Here is a 21574-nt window from a genome sequence, read left to right as displayed (position 1 = left end):
TTATGTTAGAGAACAATAGAAGTTAAAGAAAACAGGAACCAGTGCAATAAACCAGGATCCCATGGAAAAGAGAGAATGCATGTTTTTAAGTTTGAGAAGTCAATCCATCAAAACGTTAGTTAGGTTTAATTAATGTTAGCTTAATAATCACAACATGTTTAAGAAAATGAAATTTTGGAAGATTTTGATATTTTAATTCCTTATCCTGATGCATGTTCAAAATGTTCAGTGACACTATAACTAACAGAGGAAATGCGAACATACTTTTTAAAATCGCTGTAATATTTCTCAGTCTTTTATGCTGTAAATCCGCATTATGCCAAACGTGGGCTATTGCTTTTACAGCTTTTGAGGGTGTTTGGGTCCAATAGACATATATTTCAAACCATTTGATATGACTTCTGTTTTTCAGATTAATCATTTTGTTGGGTATTTCCCTTTCCCTTCTTTAAGCATTTCCCTTTCTTTATTATTATGTTCCTGGGTTACTTTTCAGCTGCCCAGAGACATTAGAATGCCTCTAGGTGGTGCTATGAACTGCATTTATGCTCTTGTGAAACTTCCCTAAATAATTATAAAAATGGATAAAGCCTTGACATTTTACATAATTAAACTGTCACCTTTTATTTATGTCCTAAACTGTCAGTGCTGTATTAACTTTTACATTTTAACCATATCAGTCATTTGAATTTTTTCAAATTTTGAATTTGAATTTGAAAGATGATGCATGTGTGATACTCGGGTAATCCTTCAAACTTGTATCTTGACAGCTAAGGTTTTTAGAATTTAATGAAGTAATGGCATTAACATGGCATTTAGTATTTTGAGAGAAAAATACACTCTTTGTAGATGCTGGATTGAATTCATAGCCAGCTAAAGTAAAATCAGCATTCTTGTTTACTGCTTCAGTTTAACAAAGTCATTATCCCGAGTTGTTACTAAAGTTCTGTTTTCTGAAGTGGCAACATCATTGAACCAAGCTCCACAAAGCTATGCAAAGGATCTGCAGGAATCTGGTCCATTTTCTTAGGTCAGGCAAGCCCATAATGCAGGTACTAATGCTGATGTGTATCCTTTGATTATAGTTTGGTTTGAACACTGCAACCTATCAGTACAAAACACCAATAAGCTACCTACTGCTTTTCCAGCTAGTATAATCTGATTCATCCACTCTTTCCCATTAAGGCATGGGATTGGAAGGCTTTACAGAAAAATCCCTCCCTGAGGGGCAGTTTCTGTTAGTGATTCAGTCAGGATGTCGAATATGAAATGCTGTCCTGGAGTCCAGTGAATTTGGTGATTTGAATTAGTTACAGGTATTTTTAAAGACAATTTTGAAAAATATGCTGCTGGATTGTTTTGAACACACTGAAGGGAAAGTAAACCATTAGTGCTATTTTCTTTCAAAGGTGCAGGTAACTGTTGAGATAAGCTTCACTCCCAGAAAGTTGAGTATATTAGGAAGTGCCAGGAGAAGTGGTTTTCATTCGTGGTATTTAAAAGCCATCCTTTTACTAATATATTAATTTCTGTTTGACCTTGTCTCCATTTTTGTCACTGTTCCATATTTAATAATAGTGGCCATCTGGTTGTCACTGAGGTATTGAGCTGAAACTACACTCACTAGATGGCTCTCTTGGCTTGTTTTACATTAATCAATTACACAGTAACTATGGAGAGTTCCTGCCGAAGTAAACATTAAAAAAGGTTATTTATCATCTTTACTAATACCCTTTCCTAATCTGATAAATCCTTCTTTTTCCACAACTCTTATGGCATGGCTTAGGCTTCCTGTGTACTCTTTAGGCAATGCCCACTGGATTGAGGGATAAATTGCTTCCACTCCAGTCCAATGGATTTGAGGTGATGGAAGCACTTGACAGTTGGGCAGCTGGTTTGCCGCATTGGTTGATTTTGTATGCTTCCTCTAGTGTTTGTGTCTGACCTCCATTGCTGAAACTCGAGATTCCCCACACTTTCCCATATGCTGCTTCTTGTTTTTTGCTGGTCACAGGCCGGGGATTCCCCCGCGTCGGTGATGATTTTCAGAGAAACTTTGAGAACATCCGGTATTTTCTCTGTTGGTCTTGTGATGGAATAGAGTGTTTGCTTTGTGTGCCTTGTGTCAGGTCACACGTTGATGTAACCCGTACATTGAAATTGGTTGGACATGCTCAGAGCTTCTGAAGGTTTCTGGTCTTTGGTGCATCTATTGTACTAAAGGATTGGGGGATTTAGCAGGGGCAAAGTTGATGGTGCTTATCCAAGACTTTGAATTATCTGTTGTTGCTGCCTCAGCCTTCCATCACTTTCTGAGAACATCAGTGAAAGAGGTACTTTTACTGTATTACACATTACACTGTAGGACTCTGTGGTACCTTATTCTCCAGCACTGTGCCTGATTCTTTTCATTAACACTGGCATCTGCTCCAAGTTTGTGAGTGGGCCAGTCTACACCAAGTGATGTGAATCATATGTTTTCATATTATGTGCAGATTTTACATCCTACAGTAATGGAAATCTCCATGCACAATGGAATAATTAGAGTATCTCAACATTTTAATGACCAAGAGAAAAGTACAACAAATAACTGGTTCTGTGCTATAAAGCATTTTCTCTTTTTTAAAGGAACGTGCAGAATGTCTCATTTAATTAGTTTTGGCCTTTTTGTTGATTAGCTGTTGATTTTAATAACGAGTGCATTAGCTGTCATTCAGTTAGGTTGTCTAATGTAACTCCATTGACATTAATCAAGATTACTATCCAACGCAGAGGAAATAAAACGAGCATCATATTTTTTTGCATAGAAAATAAATAATTGGAGCAGCCAGGAAGGATATTGATGATGTTTGCATTATCTGTGGAGAATGAGGTGGGAGTCATGCCTAAATTATCCCAACATGCAATGCTTTTGACATTTCGCTTACCCAAACTAATAAAATCAATTCAATTGCTTTGTGATTCTTGGTAGAACTTCAGTCAACTTTGCACACAAAGGTTAGTCTGCAAGGAGGTATGAATCTGAATTTGCAACATTAAAGGCAAACATTAAAACATTTTAGCTCATAGCATAGCCAATTTGAGAGAGAGAAAATGAATCAAATATGAAAGCATAATTTAAACAGAATCCTTAATTTCAAATCTGTAGCTCCTTATGTAAGTAATTTCCTTTAACCATTGCAGCTTCCCCAAAGAGGAAAAGACAAAATAGCAGTTGATAAAGAAATAAGGTTTGATTTTATTTTACTTGATTTATTTTTATTTAATGTTGATTTGTCTTTTGTTCAGGTGTTTGAGAATTAATGGAAGTGAGATTTTATAATTCTTGCAGTGATGATGGATCTAATGTTCGTTAAGAAAAATGGTTATTATGCATAATTTTAACCAATTTTAAACCCTGCACAGATTATATAACCAAATGATCATATTGCAGTCATTTCCCTTTCTCTCATAATTGCCTCCCCACCCCCAGCCCCCAGCCCACCTCCCAGTTCAGGAAAACGTAGGATAATTTTGTAGTTCCAAACTTGCCCGGAATGAAATTGCCTAATTTGACGTAAGAATGGAAATCAAACTCTGAAATCAGGTGGTCTTTGCAGTTCTAAAGCATGGTATGTTTTAATGTTCTATCGATGGTGGTCCAGGAGGGGGAGGGGACAAGGACCATTATCTTTTAGATTGTCCTTATGCTGTTTAAGCTGAATGATGGTGATGATGAATTTTCTTTTGATGTCTGCTTGCCATCAGTACATGCATCAAGTGACATTCATTAGGCATAGTTTATGAAGCTTACTTTATAAAGTTGTAAAGTTACCAAAAAAAATACATAGATCAAAAGCAACACGAGTGAATCTGCAAATGCTGGAAATAAATAAAAACACAAAATGCTGGCAGCAGGACAGACAGCATCTATGGGAGGAGGTAGTGACGGTGTTTCACTCCTGATGAAGGGTTTCGGCCCAAAATGTCATCACTACCTCCTCCTATAGATGCTGTCTGGCCAGCTGAGTGCTGCCAGCATTTTGTGTTTTCATAGATCAAAAGAACGCCCCTTGTTTGAAATAACGAAAGTAGTGTTCCTTTGCCGTTCTATTTGATTGTAGAAACTAGGTCATAATCTTTTCTCAGGACTGTGTATCTCCAGTGTCAATTTAGAAAATGAACAGCTAATTCTCAAATAGTTCAGCTATGCTGTTGCACTGAAAAATCAGGCTATGAAATAATTACTTTCTGTCACTTTCATGTAATGTTAGTTCTGGTGAAAATGTTTTTCTGTTGAAATCTGTCCCTTAATTGTTAATGCTCAAGCCTTCATGGGTCATAGCTGTTTTTATTCTTTAGCTGATTAATTTAGTTAATTTTTAGTTATGAAAAATAGCCAGACTTATATCGTAAGAGTTGGGTTAAAATGAGATAGTCAAAGATAGCCTAATAAAAGTCTAATTAAATAATTGAATAAACCTTTTTCCTAATTTTCCTATTCTTGTGTATTTGCCATTGTAATCATGTTTAAAATCACTCTTCCGTTACTAAATAAGGAAACCCAGTCAGTGAATTGGGAAAAGTGGTTTGAAGTTTACATTCATTCTTCTCCTGGCTTGTTCAGTCCAGGCAGTTAGATGAGAAATTATTAGTTTGGTGACATGCTTAATGAGTTCATTTGGAGTATTGACCTTTGCTGGAACCATAGGACTACAAAGCTGGCCCCATAATTGCTGCACTTCCTGCCAGTGCTACGTTAGTCTATAGTTGTTCTAAGTACAAGTTGTTCTGAAAGCAAGAACTAAATATGCATGGAAATTGTTTGTTTTGCTTCAAGTATCTCTATTGAGTCCAGGTATTCCAAGTGTGTACTGACATAGTTAAGTGTGTGGTCGTTAGTCAGTGGTCCATTACAAAGGTTCTGGCTGTTTGGATCTCATTTTATGTTTTGATCTGAAAACACTGGAAGATTACATACATCATTGACTTTATTTGTTCTTCTGACATCCATTTGTTATGCACAGTATTGAAGTTGCCCAGTGATTTAAGTATCTTTTTTCTACTATAACGTCCAGATAAATTACAGCAGATAATGGCAAAACTGAAAAATTCTATTTTTTTTCCAAATGATTATTTTGGCACAGAAGATTCATTGTTGTAACTGATGTGAATACAAATAGGTGAAAGAGCTTCCAGATTTGAAATGTGGGTATGATTTTTATAACCAAATTCAGAAAATATTGTTCTATTTAAAATGCCTGCCGCAAACTTCCACATTGTATTTTGTGGTTTCCGTAAGGATCCTTTATAATAGATCTTCATTGTCATTATTGCTGCTTTCCATGAACTGAAGGCAAATAGATTGGTTACTGAGTGGACTCTCACAGTGCAGTAGGAGCATCTGGCTTCACTTTACACCAGCAGTAATGTTTTGTAGTGTAAATCAGAGCTGTAGTTTTGCCTTATTCTGCAGTAAAAATAAATGAGACTTTCTCCTAAAGTTGGACACTGACCCAGCTTTTACAGTAGAACTTCAACTTCAGTAAATAGAAGAGCTTTATAATATAACTTAATTGTTCTGTTGCAATGTGAAGTCATGAAAAGATCTTAGATCTCCCTTGATCTGTAGCTATTACAAAATATTCATTAAGTTCATTACATAAACACCAAATAGTTATCTGCCATGCAGTCATTGACCTAAGTTCTATTTCTATTTTGAGGTCAAGTTCCTGTTCGAAACAATAGAATCTATGTCTGTAACTTTTTTCAAGTCATTTGTTTTGTAGTTTCTCTGACACAACAGAGCTTTGTTTTACCTGAAAAAATATGGGAACTTGTTTGTACTTCTGTATCAGTTTTATAATTGTACTTGGAACAAGTAGTGTCAGCACCCTTAAAGTATACAAGTCATAGATTTATGGATTCAGACTCTTATTCCGACTCTGTGGCCAGAAGATTAATGGCCTCTGCAGAAAATTATTCTTAGAAATTTTAATATAATGCCTTTCCAATAGACTGATTTGAAATGGTTTACGATGAAATATTTTGAATGAAATCATTAAAAGTTGAATGTAATATTTTCTGGTTAGCTTTCCCAAATTCTGTTTTAATTTCAGACATAAATAAAAATGAAATGAATTTGTAAAATATAAGTTGCTTCATTTAATAACCCACGTTTTCCATTCTGTTTCCTCTCTCCACTTTCTGAAGTTGATCATAATTACAGCCCAAACTCTGTAGGGACTCTTGGGCTTTAATATACAAATGGCAGCAGGCAAAGCACTAATCCTTAATGGCAAGCACACTAAAAGGAATTCTCCAATCTATTCCAATTTTTGGATAGTGGGTCAAAACTTCTATCTCCACAATAAAAGTGCAAATAAAATTGGGAAAAAAAGAATGATTAGAAATGCAGATGCTTAAGTGTTTCCCTCTTAGAAACTCTAGCCTACATATAATCCATTGCTCAGCATTAAGCTAGCAATTTGGCCTTGTTTTAAAAAAAAGGATAAATGCTAAAGAAATAGCCTGATGCACCACAAAGCACTGAGTGGAACAACTCCATTGCTTATGTATGCTTTGTGATACAAATCAATCATTATGTTTGGTCAGGATTCAATGTTCACTCCACAATTTTCCTTTGGGGTCTTGGTGGCTCAGATGCACTAATGGTTAGAGGTTATTGGATTTAGAGGTGTTGGCGCATGGCCTAGTGGGCAAGGCATCAGATTAGTAACCTGAAGGTCACTGGTTCGAGCCTCAGCTGAGGCAGTGTGTTTGTGTCCTTGAGCAAGGCACTTAACAACACATTGCTCACCGGTGCCAAGCTGCATGGGATCCTAGTGCCCTTCCCTTGGACAACATCAGTGGCGTGGAGAGGGGAAGGCCTGCAGCAACTGCCCGTCTCCCATACAACCCTGCCCAGGCCCGCGCCCTGGAAGCTCCAGGCGCAGATCCATGGTCTCTCGAGATCGACGGATACCACCACCTCTTGGATTTAAACAATGGCATTGTGTTGCATGCATTTTACTCTTGGAGACCACTTCCATGACTTTCAAGCCTGATCACATAGAAGTTCAAGTTCAAAGTAAATTTATTATCAAAGTACATAATTATATGTCACTATATACAACCCTGAGAATAAATAAATCCAATACCCATTGTTGAGTGAATAAAAGACTACACCAAAAGTCAAGTCAAGTCACTTCTTATTGTTATTTTGACCATAACTGCTGGTACAGTACACAGTAAAAATGAGACGACATTTTTCAGGACCATGGTGCTACATGAAACAATACAAAAACTACACTGAAACTATGTAAAACAACACAAAAACTACACTAGACTACAGACCTACACAGGACTACATAAAGTGCGCAAAATAATGCAGGCAGTACAATAAATAATAGGCAGTGCTGTAAAGACAATAGGCACAGTAGAGGGCAGTAGGCTGGTGTCAGTCTAGGCTCTGGGTATTGAGGAGTCTGATGGCTTACACAGTCTGGTCATGAGAGCCCGAGTGCTTTGGTGCCTTTTGCCAGATGACAGGAGGGAGAGGAGTTTGTATGAGGGGTGTGTGGGGTCCTTCATAATGCTGTTTGCTTCGCGGATGCAGCATGTGGTGTAAATGTTTGTAATAGCAGGAAGAGAGACCCTGATGATCTTCTCAGCTGACCTCACTATCCGCTGCAGGGTCTTGCAATCTGAGATGTGCAATTTCCAAACCAGGCAGTGGTGCAGCTGCTCTGGATGCTCTCAATACAACCCCTGTAGAATGTGGTGAGGATGGGGTGTGGGAGATGGACTTTTCTCAGCCTTCACAGAAAGTAGAGACGCTGCTGGGCTTTCTTTGCTATGGAGCTGGTGTTGAGGGACCAGACGAGATTCTCCACTAGGTGAACACCAAGAAATTTGGTGCTCTTAACGATCTCTATGGAGGAGCCGTCGATGTTCAGCAGAGAGTGGTCGCTTCATGCCCTCCTGAAGTCAACAACCATCTCTTTTGGTTTGTTCACATTCAGAGGCAGGTTGTTGGCTCTGCACCAGTCTGTTAGCTGCTGCCCCTCCTCTCTGTATGCTGACTCTTGCTGATGAGACCCAACATGGTATTGTCATCGGCGAAATTGATGATGTGATTCGAGCTGTGTATTGCTGCACAGTCGTGGGTCAGCAGAGTGAACAGCAGTGGACTGGGCACACAGCCCTAGGGGGCCCCCGTGCTCAGTGTGATGGTGTTGGAGATGCTGCTCCTGATCCGGACTGACTGAGGTCTCCCAGTCAGGAAATCTAGTATCCAGTTGCAGAGGGAGGTGTTCAGGCCCAGTAGGCTCAGCTTTCCAATCAGTTTCTGAGGAATGGTGGTGTTGAATGCTGAACTGAAGTCTGTGAACAGCATTTGAATGTACATGTCTTTTTTGTCCAGGTGGGTTAGGTCAAGGTGGAGGGTAATGGCAATGGCATTGTCTGTTGAAAGGTTGGGACGGTACGTGAACTGCAGGGGGTCCAGTGAGGGGGATGGTAGGGTCTTGATATGCTTCATGACGAGCCTCTCGAAACACTTCATGATGATGGATGTGAGTGCAATGGGACAGTAGTCATTGAGGCAGGACACTGAAGACTTCTTCAGCACGGGGACGATGATGGAGGCCTTGAAGCATGTTGGAAAGAGCAGACAACTGGTGTGCAAAAGACAACAACCTGCGCAAATACAAAAAGAAAGAAAATAAAGAAATAATAATAAATAAATAAGCAGTAAGGATCAAGAGTATAAGATGAAGAGTCCTTGAAACGGAGCCCAAGGTTGTGGGGACAATTCATTGATGGGGCAAGTGAAGCCTAATGAAGTTATCCTCTCTGGGTCAAGAGCCTGATGGTTGAGGGGTAATAACTTCCTGAACCTGGTGGTGTGAGCCCTGAGTCTCCTGATCTTCCTTCCTGATGGCAGCAGTGAGAAGAAACCAAGACCTGGGTGGTGGGAGTGCCTGATGATGGATGCTGCTTTCCTGCGACAAAGTTCTGTGCAAATGTGCTCAATAGCAGAGAGGACTTTATGCATGATGGACTGGGCCGTATCGACAACTTTTTGTAGGAGTTTCCATTCAAGGGCACTAGTTTTTCTATTCCAGGCTGTGAAGCAGCCTGTCAGTATACTCTCCATCACACATCTATAGAAGTTAATCGAAGTTATAGATGTCAAGCACGAATCTTTGCAAACTCCTAAGGAAGTAGAAGCACTGCCATGCTTTCTTTGTAATTGTACTTAAGTACTGGGCCCAGGGCAGGTCCTCTGAAATGATAATTCAGAGGAAATTAAATTTGCTGACCCTCTCCATTTCTGATCCTCTGATGAAGGCTGGCTCGTGGACTTCTGGTTTCCTCCTTGGTCTTGCTGTAATTGGTTAAGAGGTTGTTGAAGTGTGCATAAAAGCCCACTTCAAATAGATCTGGTTTGTTCTAAAAGGCAGTAGCTTTTCTTTGAAGCCACCGATCTTCCCAGTGGTCACAATCACAGTTCCTTGCCAACAGCATGTATCAGATTTTCACAACCATCTCACCACCGATGTTCCATCCCTACTTCACACCCTTCCCCAACCAGAAGCTATGCTTTTATGATCTACTTCAAATCTACATTTGAATATATTGATGCCTTTTCAATTATGCTCAGTGCCTTTTGCCTCTCGTGCAATAGAACTTTACGGCAACATGCCCTTTAGGATTGCTATAAACTTACTTGCTGTGCCCTTCCTGGTGTTGAAGTTTTTCAACCTCTTCATATTGCAACACTAAGTGGATCTGAGTGCCAAATTAGAATTTTTATAGGCTGAATTAAATATCAGTGTATATGCCAGGAATAGAAATAATATGTAGCATTAGAAAAAGTGCCACGTTGTGGTTCATGATACCTAAAAAAATTAACAAAGTACCCCTTGCTTTCTTCTCACACCATCTCCTCCTGCTCCTCCATCATTGTATTACTTTTGATGTACAATCCTTTTACCTAAAGAAATGTGAAGATTCCAGAAGAAGATCTCAGCTTGAAACGTCGACTTTTTTTCATTCCCATAGATGCAGCCTGATCTGTTGAGCTTTTCCAGCACTTTGTCTGTGTGTTGCTCTGGGTTTTCAGCATCTGCAGAATCTGATGTGTTTCACAAAAGAAATGTTACTTCTTTCTGAAGAAGCATCCACCTCCTCTGTTTAATATGCAGTAATAAACTGGTGTAGGAATATGTGGAAAAATATATTGAAAGTCATTAGAATCAAAAGTTAGCAAATGAAGAGAAGGTCAATTGTTATCAAGTATAATGAACAAAGGACCCTAATGTTAGGGCATATTTTGGAGATGCAGTATAGCAAATATTAAACTTCAGCAACCAACCTTCAGATCTGAATATGGATTACAATTAAAATGAGGGTGTGGTGGGAAATGCACCTCGGAACAAGAGTTAGCCAATTAACTTGAGAAGTCTGCATCAACACCACATTGCGTGACTGACTCAGAGATCACAGTAATTAATCCTCATTTCGGCTGTGTTGGTGAGAAGATCCAGGCGTTTGAAAAGTTACATGTAGGTCAAAAGAAGCATTATGATGGCATTGTAGCTCTAGAGATTGTCCTTTGTTCTTTAACATATTAAAATGTGCTGTAATGTTGGGACTTGGGGTGTTCCCCTCCTCCCCCCCACCAGAGGCCACCAGCTTGTGTATCTCCCAAATAAAGACTTTTATGATTTTTTTATCTGCCAGCTGTGTCTCTCTGGTGACTACCTTACTTAAGTTTTAAACATACATAAATATATATATATATATATATATATATATATACACACACACACACACACACACACACACACACAATGTCACAGAAATATAGAAATCAATGGATGCATTACTTGATGCAAACTGATGTTTCCATTCAGATATTGACTTTTGGCACAAACTTTAGATATTTTTCATTACTAAAAATGTTGAATTTCTTTTAACACACATATGACTTTGACTTATTCACACTATGCCGTCACAGAGAGATCTTGGCATCCAAGTAAGCAAGCTCATCATCGTCTTTATGTGCTGTGTTATATGACATGGGTGATCATGGTCTTCACCGTGATTGTTCTTGGCAAATTTTTCTACAGGCCATTGCCTTCCTCTGGGAAGTGACTTTTCAAGACTCCCCAGCCATTATCAATACTCTCAGAGATTGTCTGCCTGGTGTCAATGGTCACATAACCAGGACACCAGCTGCTCATGTGACCATCCCCCACCTGCTCCCATAGCTTCATGTGACCCTGATCGGGGGCAGGGGCAAGTGCTACTCCATGTGAAAGGGTGACCTGCAGACTAGTGGGAGGGTGTGCCATACACCTCTTTGAGTAGAGATGTATTTCCACACTGCCACCCAGAACAAGTTAATCAGCTTTAAATGTCAGGTGCTACTAATCCAACCCGCATGGATTTCTTAACAGGAATCTAGTGTTCGGAGAGTGTTTTCCTGCAAAGGATCCATGGTTGGTTCTGGTTGGTGTCATGTCATTTGGATTCATCAGGGGAAATGTCTATTAGTCTCAGACATGAGAAAAAAATAAAATCTCTGTAGGTCTTTGCTCCCATGTGGATTTTCCTGCTAAGAGATCATAAAAGCAAAAAAGAAAATGCTTTACTGTGATGTTGTCTGTTGTAGAATAATCTGCTGTTTATGCATTTCAGATGGACTAAAGTGCAAGATTATGGTGGTAGTATTGAGAGCAAGCACACATCTTTATGATCAGCATTTATCATCAATAAATATTCAGCAAGTTATCACAGAAGCTCGATTCAATGACTAATTTTAAAGGTCTGCAACTGTAAGGACTGATTCTCAAAACATTAATGTTGTTAAGCCTCAAGGGAACTGAGGGTTGAAAACAAAATTTAACGTGGACAGCTGCTAGTATTTAAAAAGAGCTTGTGGTATTTCAAAAATGGAAGTAGCTACAGCACCATACTCTAACCTTTGGATGAAAAAAAATGGAAGAGCAACTTCAAACTTTTAAAAACATAAGTTAAAGAGGGAACGAACTGTGTAGAGGCTTTGTGGAAGTGTCCCAGTACTTTCAAATACACCAAACAAAAGGGGATAGGTAGAGATACAACACTTAAAAACAAACATACACAATGTTGTCCTTCACGGTGACACCCAGTGAAGCTGGTTAAGGTATGGATGGTTTGCTCCTTTATTAAATAGATTACAATCTTTATAAAGTACCTGCTGTACCTAATAAAGTGGCCACCGAGTGTATGTTCATGGTCTTCCACCGCTATAGCTCATTCACTGCAAAGCTTGACATATTGTGCATTCAGAGATGCTCTTGTGCACAGCACTGTTGTAATGCATGGTTACTGTTGTCTTCCTGTCAGTTTGACTCAGTCTCCGCTGACCTCTTGCATTAACACACCATTTTCACCCACAGAACTGCTGGTTACTGGTTGTGTTTTTTACTTGGGTTTTTTTGCACCATTCTCTGTAATCTCTAGAGATTGTAATGTGTAAAAATCCCAGGAAATCAGCAGTTTTCTGAGATACTCGAGCCACTGCGACTAGCACCAACAATCATTCCACAGCCAAAGGTCACATTTCTTCCCCATTCTGACATTTGGTCTGAGTTACAACTGAACCTCTTGAGCATGTTTGCATGCTTTTATGCATTGAGTTGCTGCAAAGTGATTGGCTGATTAAATAATTGCATTAATGAGCAGGTGTACAGCTGCACCTAATTAAGTGGCCACTGAGTGTAGTATTTTAAGGAAATAACTTCAAGGGTACATAAAGGTAACCTTGATCTAAAATTTAAAGGCAAAAGAGGAACTCATACTTTTATCACCATAATCACCCAATAAGCTTCACTTCAATGAATTACTTCCCATCAGGAATGTTTTTATATTGGATGAGGCTTATATGCAGATAGATAACAGAAGCAGCAGATAGCATGGATGGAGATTATATTTGTTCTGTTGCCAGTTGGGGAGTGAGATTGCTTGTGTCTTAGGGATATTTTTTCAAGCATCTGAGCCAATAAAAAAGGAAAATGGAGCTTTTGATCAGTATCTCATTGGAAGGGTAGTACCTCTGTCAGTGCAATATTCCATCAATATTTAGTGAAGTAGCAGCCCAATCTATTGGTAAACTATAACATCACTTAATTATGCAAGTTCTATTTTTAGTAAATATTAATATATCTATAATGGAAGGAACATTCCCAACAGAATCACCTGAAGCACTTATTGTCGTCGGCAATGCAATGTACTTGTTTTTAACCTAAGTGGAATTGTTGTGTGGTTCCCTGCAGCATTGCTGTAGATTCAGACAGGTGGGTAAGATACTCTATAATGTTCCATATACCTTCTGCTCATAAAGCTTTTTAAGTGCATGAGTTTGTGGAAAAATGCTGACAGGAAAATCAGTACATTCAGAAAATCAGACTAAACATGCATTATAAGCATAATGATGTCTGTCATTGCATCATCGAAGCAGATTTTATGGTCCATCACTGAAGATCTCTCCACCCAGGCCATGCTCTTCTCCATCATCAAAGATCCTCACCACCCAGGCCATGCTCTTTTCTCATTGCCCCCTTCAGGTAGAAAGTGCAAGAGCCTCAGGTCTTGTACCACTAGTTTCATGAACAGCCACTACCCCTCAACCATCAGGCTCCTGAACAAAAGGGGATAGCTACATTCATCTATTGAGATGTTCTCCCAACCAGTGATTTAACTTTAAGGACTCTTTATCTTGTTATTTCATGTTCTTGTTATTTATTGCTATTTATTTATATTTCCATTTGTAGAGGTTGTTATCTTCTATGCCCTACTTGATATTTCATTGATCCTGTTATGGTTACTAAGTATGCCCACAGGAAGAAAGAATCTCGGAGTTGTATGTGGTGACGTATATGTACTCTGATATTAAAATTTACTTTGACTTGAGTCATTATTATGTTCCTGTAGGTGGGAGCTTTCAGCATCCAAATTAGCTGTCACATTTCCTAAATTATAATAATGAGCCCATTTCAAAATACTCGACCAGATGGATCAGTTTTTTTTGAAGAACAGTATTTGTGTCGCTGGTCCAGTGATGTTTCTCTGGATGATTACTCTCAAGAAGCTGACAGTAGAGACATCAATGGCAATCCGGTTAAATGTCCAAAAGAGGTGGTTTGACTCTGTTTTGGAGACACTTATTGCTGGCACTTGAATGGTGTGAATGGAATTTGCTTTTTACCAGCTCATGTCTGAAGGTTATCATGGTCTTCATGCATACAAGCACAGATTGTTTCTTCATCTGAGCAGTTGTGAACAGAATAGAATCCTGTGCATTTATGAACAAGCAAGCCCACAATCCTAAAGAGCTACTGTAGTGATATCCTGAGGCTAAGAACATGGACCTCCAAAATATGACACGTGTGATGTCAACTGCTGGAGAGACCTCTTTGAACCCCACATATTGCAGTCTTACTTAGGACACCTGGTACTAACATTAAGAACAGTTACCTCTGGAGCTGAGCTCTTGTCAGACCAAGGTTGTAATGAGCTCAAAGGCTAAGTGGATCTGGAGGAACTCACTCAGAATCATCGGTAAATGACAAAAGAGAATTCTGGATGATACTTCCACCATTTCGCTGAAGGTTGAGGGAAGACTAGTGCAGGAGAGATTAAGCAGTTTGGTTCTTTTTCCAGAGCATGCTATTCACACGCACCATCAGCAAATATGAGACCTAAATTTTCTCTTTTATCAAGGAAATGATTGATCTTGACAAATGGGAAAGATAAAATAAACGTTTTTTTTTCAATCATTTACTTCACAACATCTCTGGAATGTAAATGTTGCATGATGCTGTAGCAGTTAGCATTCAATCCTGACCTCAGATATAGAATGGAGTCTACAGTTTCCCATATGATCATATAAGTTTCCTTGTGATATGGTAGTGTAAATGATATATAAGAATAAGTTATTGTTTCTAATTACTAAAAGGCTACAACTCCTAATACTCAAAATTTACTGAGACAAATTGAAATTTGTTCTGTATCACGCTTTCAAAATAGATTTTGAAGCAGGGTTTCATCAGTAAACCTCCAGCCTACTCCATGATACCTCTTGCGTGACATAATACAGCTATCAATGTGATTAAAAATGAAAGTGGCCTTTTGCAGTGGAGGAGGAACTAAGGTTATATTCTGATCTCAAATGATATTTTACGGTTTTTGAGAGTAAGAGATTGATGCTTTTATGTGGAATAATTTACTAACTAGAATTATCTCCTTTCACCAAATAGTTTGGAAACCTTCCTGGGTAAAATTTATTTTTTTTTCTGGATTTAAATTTACTTTTCCATATTTCAAATTTTGCTCTCTATTTTGTTATGTAAACCACTTCTATTTTTCTCAGCATTTTCTTTTGACTTTCAAAAACCTCAGGTTAGATTATGATTGTTATGATTTTTAAAAAAAGAAAATATTAAAGCAAACTTGTGCAGCTAATTTAGTCAGCTAGCATTGGTTATACATATTTCTCATATATTAAGCCTGAGAAATACTAGTCTTTACAAAATATTGAAAAGTACAGATGTGAATCATATTCATATTCTTCAATCATTTCTAATTCATGTATTCAATGTTTCTTTATAATTTTAATCTTCATTTTTTTCTATGAGCTGTTGTGACTTGAGAAATGAGTGTTGTGAGATTTAATTTATGATAACACTGAAACCCAAAGTATTATGATACCCTTACATGGGAAGATTCCAGATGTTACAAATACATTGAGAGCTAGTCTTGGTCATTAAAATTTAACAATTCTTTGAAGTATTATGTGCCATTTGTTCTGTCGGAATGTTTGAAAAATGCCATGCATTTCTGTGATCTTGTGAATATGGGCTTCATTACATAGCACAAGTATATAGCAGAATAAATCTGTTGTAATGAGTTATTCTCAAAATTACAAGGTTAGTTGTCATATATATCCAACAGTAAATTTTATAAAACAAGGTCACACTTTCAATGTTCCCAGGTATTTTCAAATGGAATGCATTAACAGCAGTTCGATGGGGATAAATTACTTGCTGATGTCATGTTCCAGTGCTTTCCTAAGCAAATATTAGCCAGGTCATAACTTATCATACTTTATTTGCTTGAGGCATCTTTGATTAGCAAGTGTAGATGTTACAGTCTCATAAAGATACTCCAATAGAAAGAATAATCATTAAGGAATTGACTACTTTCCATAAAATGGTGTAATTCTGGTTCAATCCCTGCCCCACTTAATGACCTTTGAATTACAAACCTCATTCCCTTTTAAAAGGGGTTGGGACTAGGGAAAGGAAAATAGACATAGACAAATACAGAATAAAACAGGATACATGAGAAAAAAAAACATTTAGGGAAATTGTCAAGATCTGTGGCAGAGAAAGAGACTATTCTGCCAATTGTATTTATGCTGGACAATAAAAACTGCTTATCCCACTTTCTAATTCTCAGTCCAGAGACTTGGAGGCTATAGCACTTAATGACGAATATTTCTGCCCCATCCAGCCTTTCAAGTAGTGAGTTCCAGAGCACTATTACTCTTTGGTGATTTTTTTTATATATCTCAACCATGCTGGTCTTCTGCTGTAACCTTAAATGTCTATTGCCTAATTATCAACCCCTCTGAAAATAGGTTCTCAACCCTCCTGTTAGCTTCATGTACTACAAGCAATATTAACACCAACTGAGCCATACTTCCCTTGTAACTAAACTTGGCAACATGCTGATAAATCCTTTGGTGCCATCAGATCTTTCCAATAATATGATGGCTAGAGCAGCAAACTGTGGTCTAAATAGTGTTTTAAACAGTTTCAGCATGACCATCCTGTGCTAGTAATCTGTTCTCTAGCCAGTATATACCACCTTAAGCATTGCAATGTGCCTACCTGCCCTGCTGTCTACAAACATCTGGGGACATACAATCCACATAATGTCTGTTCCTCTATACTGCTTAACTTCATGTCTTGCATGAACTATGTATAGATAATGGGGAGAATTATATAAGATACTTTCAATAAAATCATAATGAACAGAGATAATAATGTAATAGAAAACTGTTTTGGTTACTGGGAATCCCATAGAATAAGATATTTCTATATGTTGCACTCTCCTATTAACTTACAGTAATCCTGCAATTGTGCTTAAACTTTGCCAGTACTTTCACTTAACCAACTTGTAATGTGAGGCATTGTGTAATATGTGAAACATCTGTTATTCACTCAACATTAATAGCAAAAGCAGTAACTTTCCAATGCATTTTAGATGTTTCAAGATTGTAGGCATTAAATCTCTGAAAGTTCCCTCCCATAATTGTCAAATAAGAAGCCATGACATTTCTTTTCCTTTCCTTTCATTGTTCTTCCCTACCCATACTCCAGATTTGTAAAAACACGTGTAATCAACACCAAAGCACTGATCTGGGGTCATGTGCCACTTAATTTAATAAAGGATGATTTTAACCCTGAGGCTGTGCAGCTACCCTTAGTCTGATTGGCTGCTCATACAAAGGCTTACAGTGTTAAACATATGGATTACCATCAATAAGTTAACAAACTAAGCAGCAGCTTTGTTTTGAACTCTGACATTTGGGAACCGAGAATTGGTCTCTCTATTTTGAATCATATGCAGATAGTTTGTGTTTGTTTTATAACCAAGCTCGTACTTTTGTTTTCATCAATGCTTTTTTTTAAAGATATTGCATGTTTAATTAAACTGAGAATAACATTTGAAAGTTTAGTGTCTAGTTCAAATGCTTATTTCTGTTCCCTAAATCTTAGTGTTGAATGAGTTACAGGGATATACAGCTTTATTTTTCAGAAATACATCATAAATTGTAAGTGCTGATTCAAATTGCCAATGCAAATGAGCTTGGAAAGTTGTAGAATTTTATTGGGATTATTTCAATGGGAGGTCGTATTGCATAAAGTAAGTTAGCAAACTGTCTCACTTCTGTGGTAATAAACGAATAGAGGAAGCTGGTGTGGGGTGCTTGCCACATCCTGAACACCTTTTGCACCTTTTTTGTGTATTGTATATTAGCACAACTGCAAAAGACTTCACGTAATTGCGATCTTGATATTAGCTTTTGCACCGCAGGCAGAAAAGGATTGGAATCAAAAGCTTTTAAATGGAAATATTTCCCCAATCCACCTATTTATTGCCAGCCAGAGAGAAGAGCGTCAGTTCATTAACTTATTTCACACAGATTCGTGCAGTGAAACTGTGAGCCTAACGTAAATTAAACAGTTACTACACGGCTGCGCTTGGAACTTCAGAATTTGCTGGTTGAGTGAGGTCAGTCAGTAAGGTCAGAACACAGTAGCATTCCCTCTGGAGCCTTAAGGAAGCCTTTGGTCTCTCCTCTGCCATGGACACATCTTCCCCACCTCCACTAACCAAATTCCACTGTGTACTGAAGGTATTCCTGGTTTCCCACCACCCCACCACCAAACTCCATTCTCCTACATATAATTTCTTACCAGTGCTTGGGATTAGCCAGACAAGTGCAGTGCTCGACAGTAGTTCGGGCAACAGCTATGGAGGGAAATTTTGAGTTGACATTTTGAGCCGACTGGCTTTGACTGGAAAGATAGAGGGCAAAATTCAGAGTGAAAAGATGGAGGGGGGGGAGTGTGAGCTGGTGGGTGAATCCAAGTGAACGTAGGAGAGGGGGCTAAGTGTGTGAGGGGATAGCAGGGTGGGAGGGCGACAAACGAACTTGTTTTGCTCTTGGTCTTGTTTTGTTCTGTTGTTGCTGCTTGTATTGTTCTGCTGAACATTGTCAGCATGCAATGTTAGTGCTGGAGTGTGTGGTGACACCGCAGGCTGCCTCAGCACATATTGGTTGTTAATGCAAGCAATGCTTTTCACTCCATGTTTTGATGTACATGTGATAAATAAATTTGAAATGTAAATGGGTCTTGTGTTGGGCTCTGAGTTTCCCAGAGAACAGTGTTATCGTGTTGCCATTGGAGAAGTGGGGGTACTCTAACAGTGACTTACCAGATTTCATGTTTAAATTCACATGTGCAGATAAAATACTTTCTGTCCAATTTACCCTGTTATAAATGTGTGCAACATAAGCCACATTGTTACTCTATACCAATATCCAGCCAAATAAATTTAGAGGAAAGACCTTTTAAAGCATTCAGTATAACAGCTAATAAAATCTCACTACATAAAAAAACAGCAGCAGAAAGTGTGGTCCTAGAAGTAGTTTTTCTTTCTGTGTTAGTTATTGCAGTGCACATGGTTTGCTTCAACAAGATGATGTTATCAAACTTATTCTATGTGAGATGGATCATTTTCCCCAAAATAATTTCATCAGTCTTCATTTTTTTTTTATTGAGTCGTTAAAGTATTTGTTGCTCCCAGAAGTGCAGGGTTGATAGAACATTTAAACTGTCGCTTGCTACAGAAGTACAAACTATTTGCAGTTCCTCTTTATTGAAAGAAGCCTTAAGTTGATGTGGTTTGGAAAGTAAACTTAAGCTGCAGAGTTCTGGAAATACCGTTTATGTCTGCAGGCAACAGGCCTGTTTATTGCCTGTACTGTACATATTTTCATGAATCACTCCATACTATAGATTGTATACATTATATTTTGGAAACCAATACACACATCACATCAAGTCAAGTTTATTGTCATTTAATTATATACATATATATTGTCAAACAAGACAACTTATCTCTGAACCAGGCTGTAAAGCACTGTAGTATATATAACACACAATAACTTATGAAAGTAAGGATAAAACCTACAGATGGATTACATACAAATAAACAAACTGCATTAATATCAAATATTGTAAGGTACAGAACCAGTGACACTTTGAATGTGACGTGGCAGGGAGTTCAAAAGCCTATTGACCTGAGGGAAGAAACCGTTTCCTATCCTAGCCGTTCTTGTTTTTATGTGTTGGAGTCTCCTGCCTGATGGTACCAATGGTGGAATGAGTCTCCAGTTAACTGAGTTTGGTTATACTGCTTTAGTAGCTGCTCATGGTTGACATTAATTATGAGGTTGAAATTAAAATTGAAGCATAGTTTCAGAAATGGAACGGTGCAGCTGATGACGTTAACAAGGAGTCAACATGTGTTCATCTATCAGTTGATATATTAACACAGTACATACTTGCACAATCTTCCTTTCATAAGACAATACTATAAATTCATTCTAGGTTGAGTTCAAGTTCTGACATGCTGAACCTTATTAACTTGCTTCAGCTTCTTATAACCAGCTCAATGGACTTACTTCCTTCTATATATATAGAAATGCCACAACAAAGATGAGAAGGAATATCTTTTGCCGGAGGGTGGTGAATCTGTGGATTTCATTGCCACAGGCGGCTGTAGAGGCCAGGTCATTGGGCATATTTAAGGCGGAGATTGATAGCTTCTTGATCAGTTGTGGTGTAAAATGTTATGGGGGAAGGCAGGAGAATGGAGTTGAGAGGGAAAATGGATCAGCCACAATGAAATGGCAGAGCAAACTCGATGGGCCAAATGGCCTAATTCTGCTTCTATATTTTCTAGTCTTATGGTGAATTGCCTTTTAATTTACTCTGTTCTTTCTTAAACATTAGCTCAGTGTGCATTTATGTTGTCCGTTTATTTGAGCTAAAATTGTAAAAATAATAATTTCAACAAAGCAGAGGAATTATAAATTCTCCTTATAATTTCATAGCAGTGAATTTGTTACATCTTCGTAAAGCAGTTTTAACCTTTATTCAGAATCTGTCAGTGAATGAATCCAATTTGTTTGAAATGTTTTCGCTTGTCCTGATAACTAGGTGAAAACCATAGTATGTCTGGAAAATGAGTAATAATCCCCTTTTTAACATTTTCGTAGCTACTGATTCTGCCCTTTTCCTTTCAAGGGTCTGTTTGTTTTGAATAGCATATGGTGTGGTTTTGAATAGCATGTAGTGGGTTCCTCCATCATCTAGCAATTAATCTGCAATAGAGCAATTGAATAATAACAGAAACACAATATTTTGGTGGCAGTTAATAATCTTCACTTTATGTTCATGAAATAGAAAGTAATCATTTCACACTTCTGCACCAAAACTATGGCATAAAATAATTTTCTAATGAGGTGGTTTTTTCAGTTTTCATCTTCACTTTTTGCCCTTGAGTCTGAACACAGAATTACTGCAGTGAATGCCCAAGTTCTAGTCTAGACAGGTAGACTCACTAATGTTTCAGATCTTCACAGTAAGCCTTCTACTAGAAGCTTCTGGATTTAAATAAGAAACACAGAGTATTGATATTGTAGCATATATCTGAGAAATTACAGAGAATACAATGTATTCTGGTTAATTGGGACAAATCAGGACCAGTACGTTATGGCCCAATTAAGTGGATACCCTGATTAGCTGATGGTCCAATTAACCAGAATCCTCTGTGTATGTATTTGTTTCAACTGAGTAACTCCTGTCACTCTATTGCTTATACAAACACCAGTTCCATATCCAAGTGTGCCACCTTTTTTCCTTTGTGTGCCAATTTGGCTTTGAACCTTTCACGTACAATA

The 21574-nt window shown here is 38.1% G+C and overlaps 1 protein-coding gene across 5 annotated transcripts in view; it reads left to right on the top strand.

The window, feature by feature from the left end:
• The window catches only part of lhpp (phospholysine phosphohistidine inorganic pyrophosphate phosphatase), a 111607-nt gene that overhangs the window by 67633 nt on the left and 22400 nt on the right, over positions 1 to 21574 (top strand). The window contains exon 8 of one of the 5 annotated variants that reach the window (XM_059947744.1): positions 3184 to 3219. The exons of the other annotated variants lie outside the window; for them this stretch is intronic. Within the exon in view, the coding sequence (XP_059803727.1) occupies positions 3184 to 3211 (28 nt within the window). The 3' untranslated portion in view covers positions 3212 to 3219. Of the gene's footprint in view, positions 1 to 3183; positions 3220 to 21574 lie in introns of those variants that run through there. 5 annotated transcript variants of the gene reach the window in all.

Source organism: Hypanus sabinus, chromosome 22 (assembly GCF_030144855.1).
Source record: "Hypanus sabinus isolate sHypSab1 chromosome 22, sHypSab1.hap1, whole genome shotgun sequence".
In the NCBI taxonomy this organism is placed as follows: Eukaryota; Metazoa; Chordata; class Chondrichthyes; order Myliobatiformes; family Dasyatidae; genus Hypanus; species Hypanus sabinus.
This window is presented reverse-complemented; position numbering and strand designations above follow the sequence as displayed.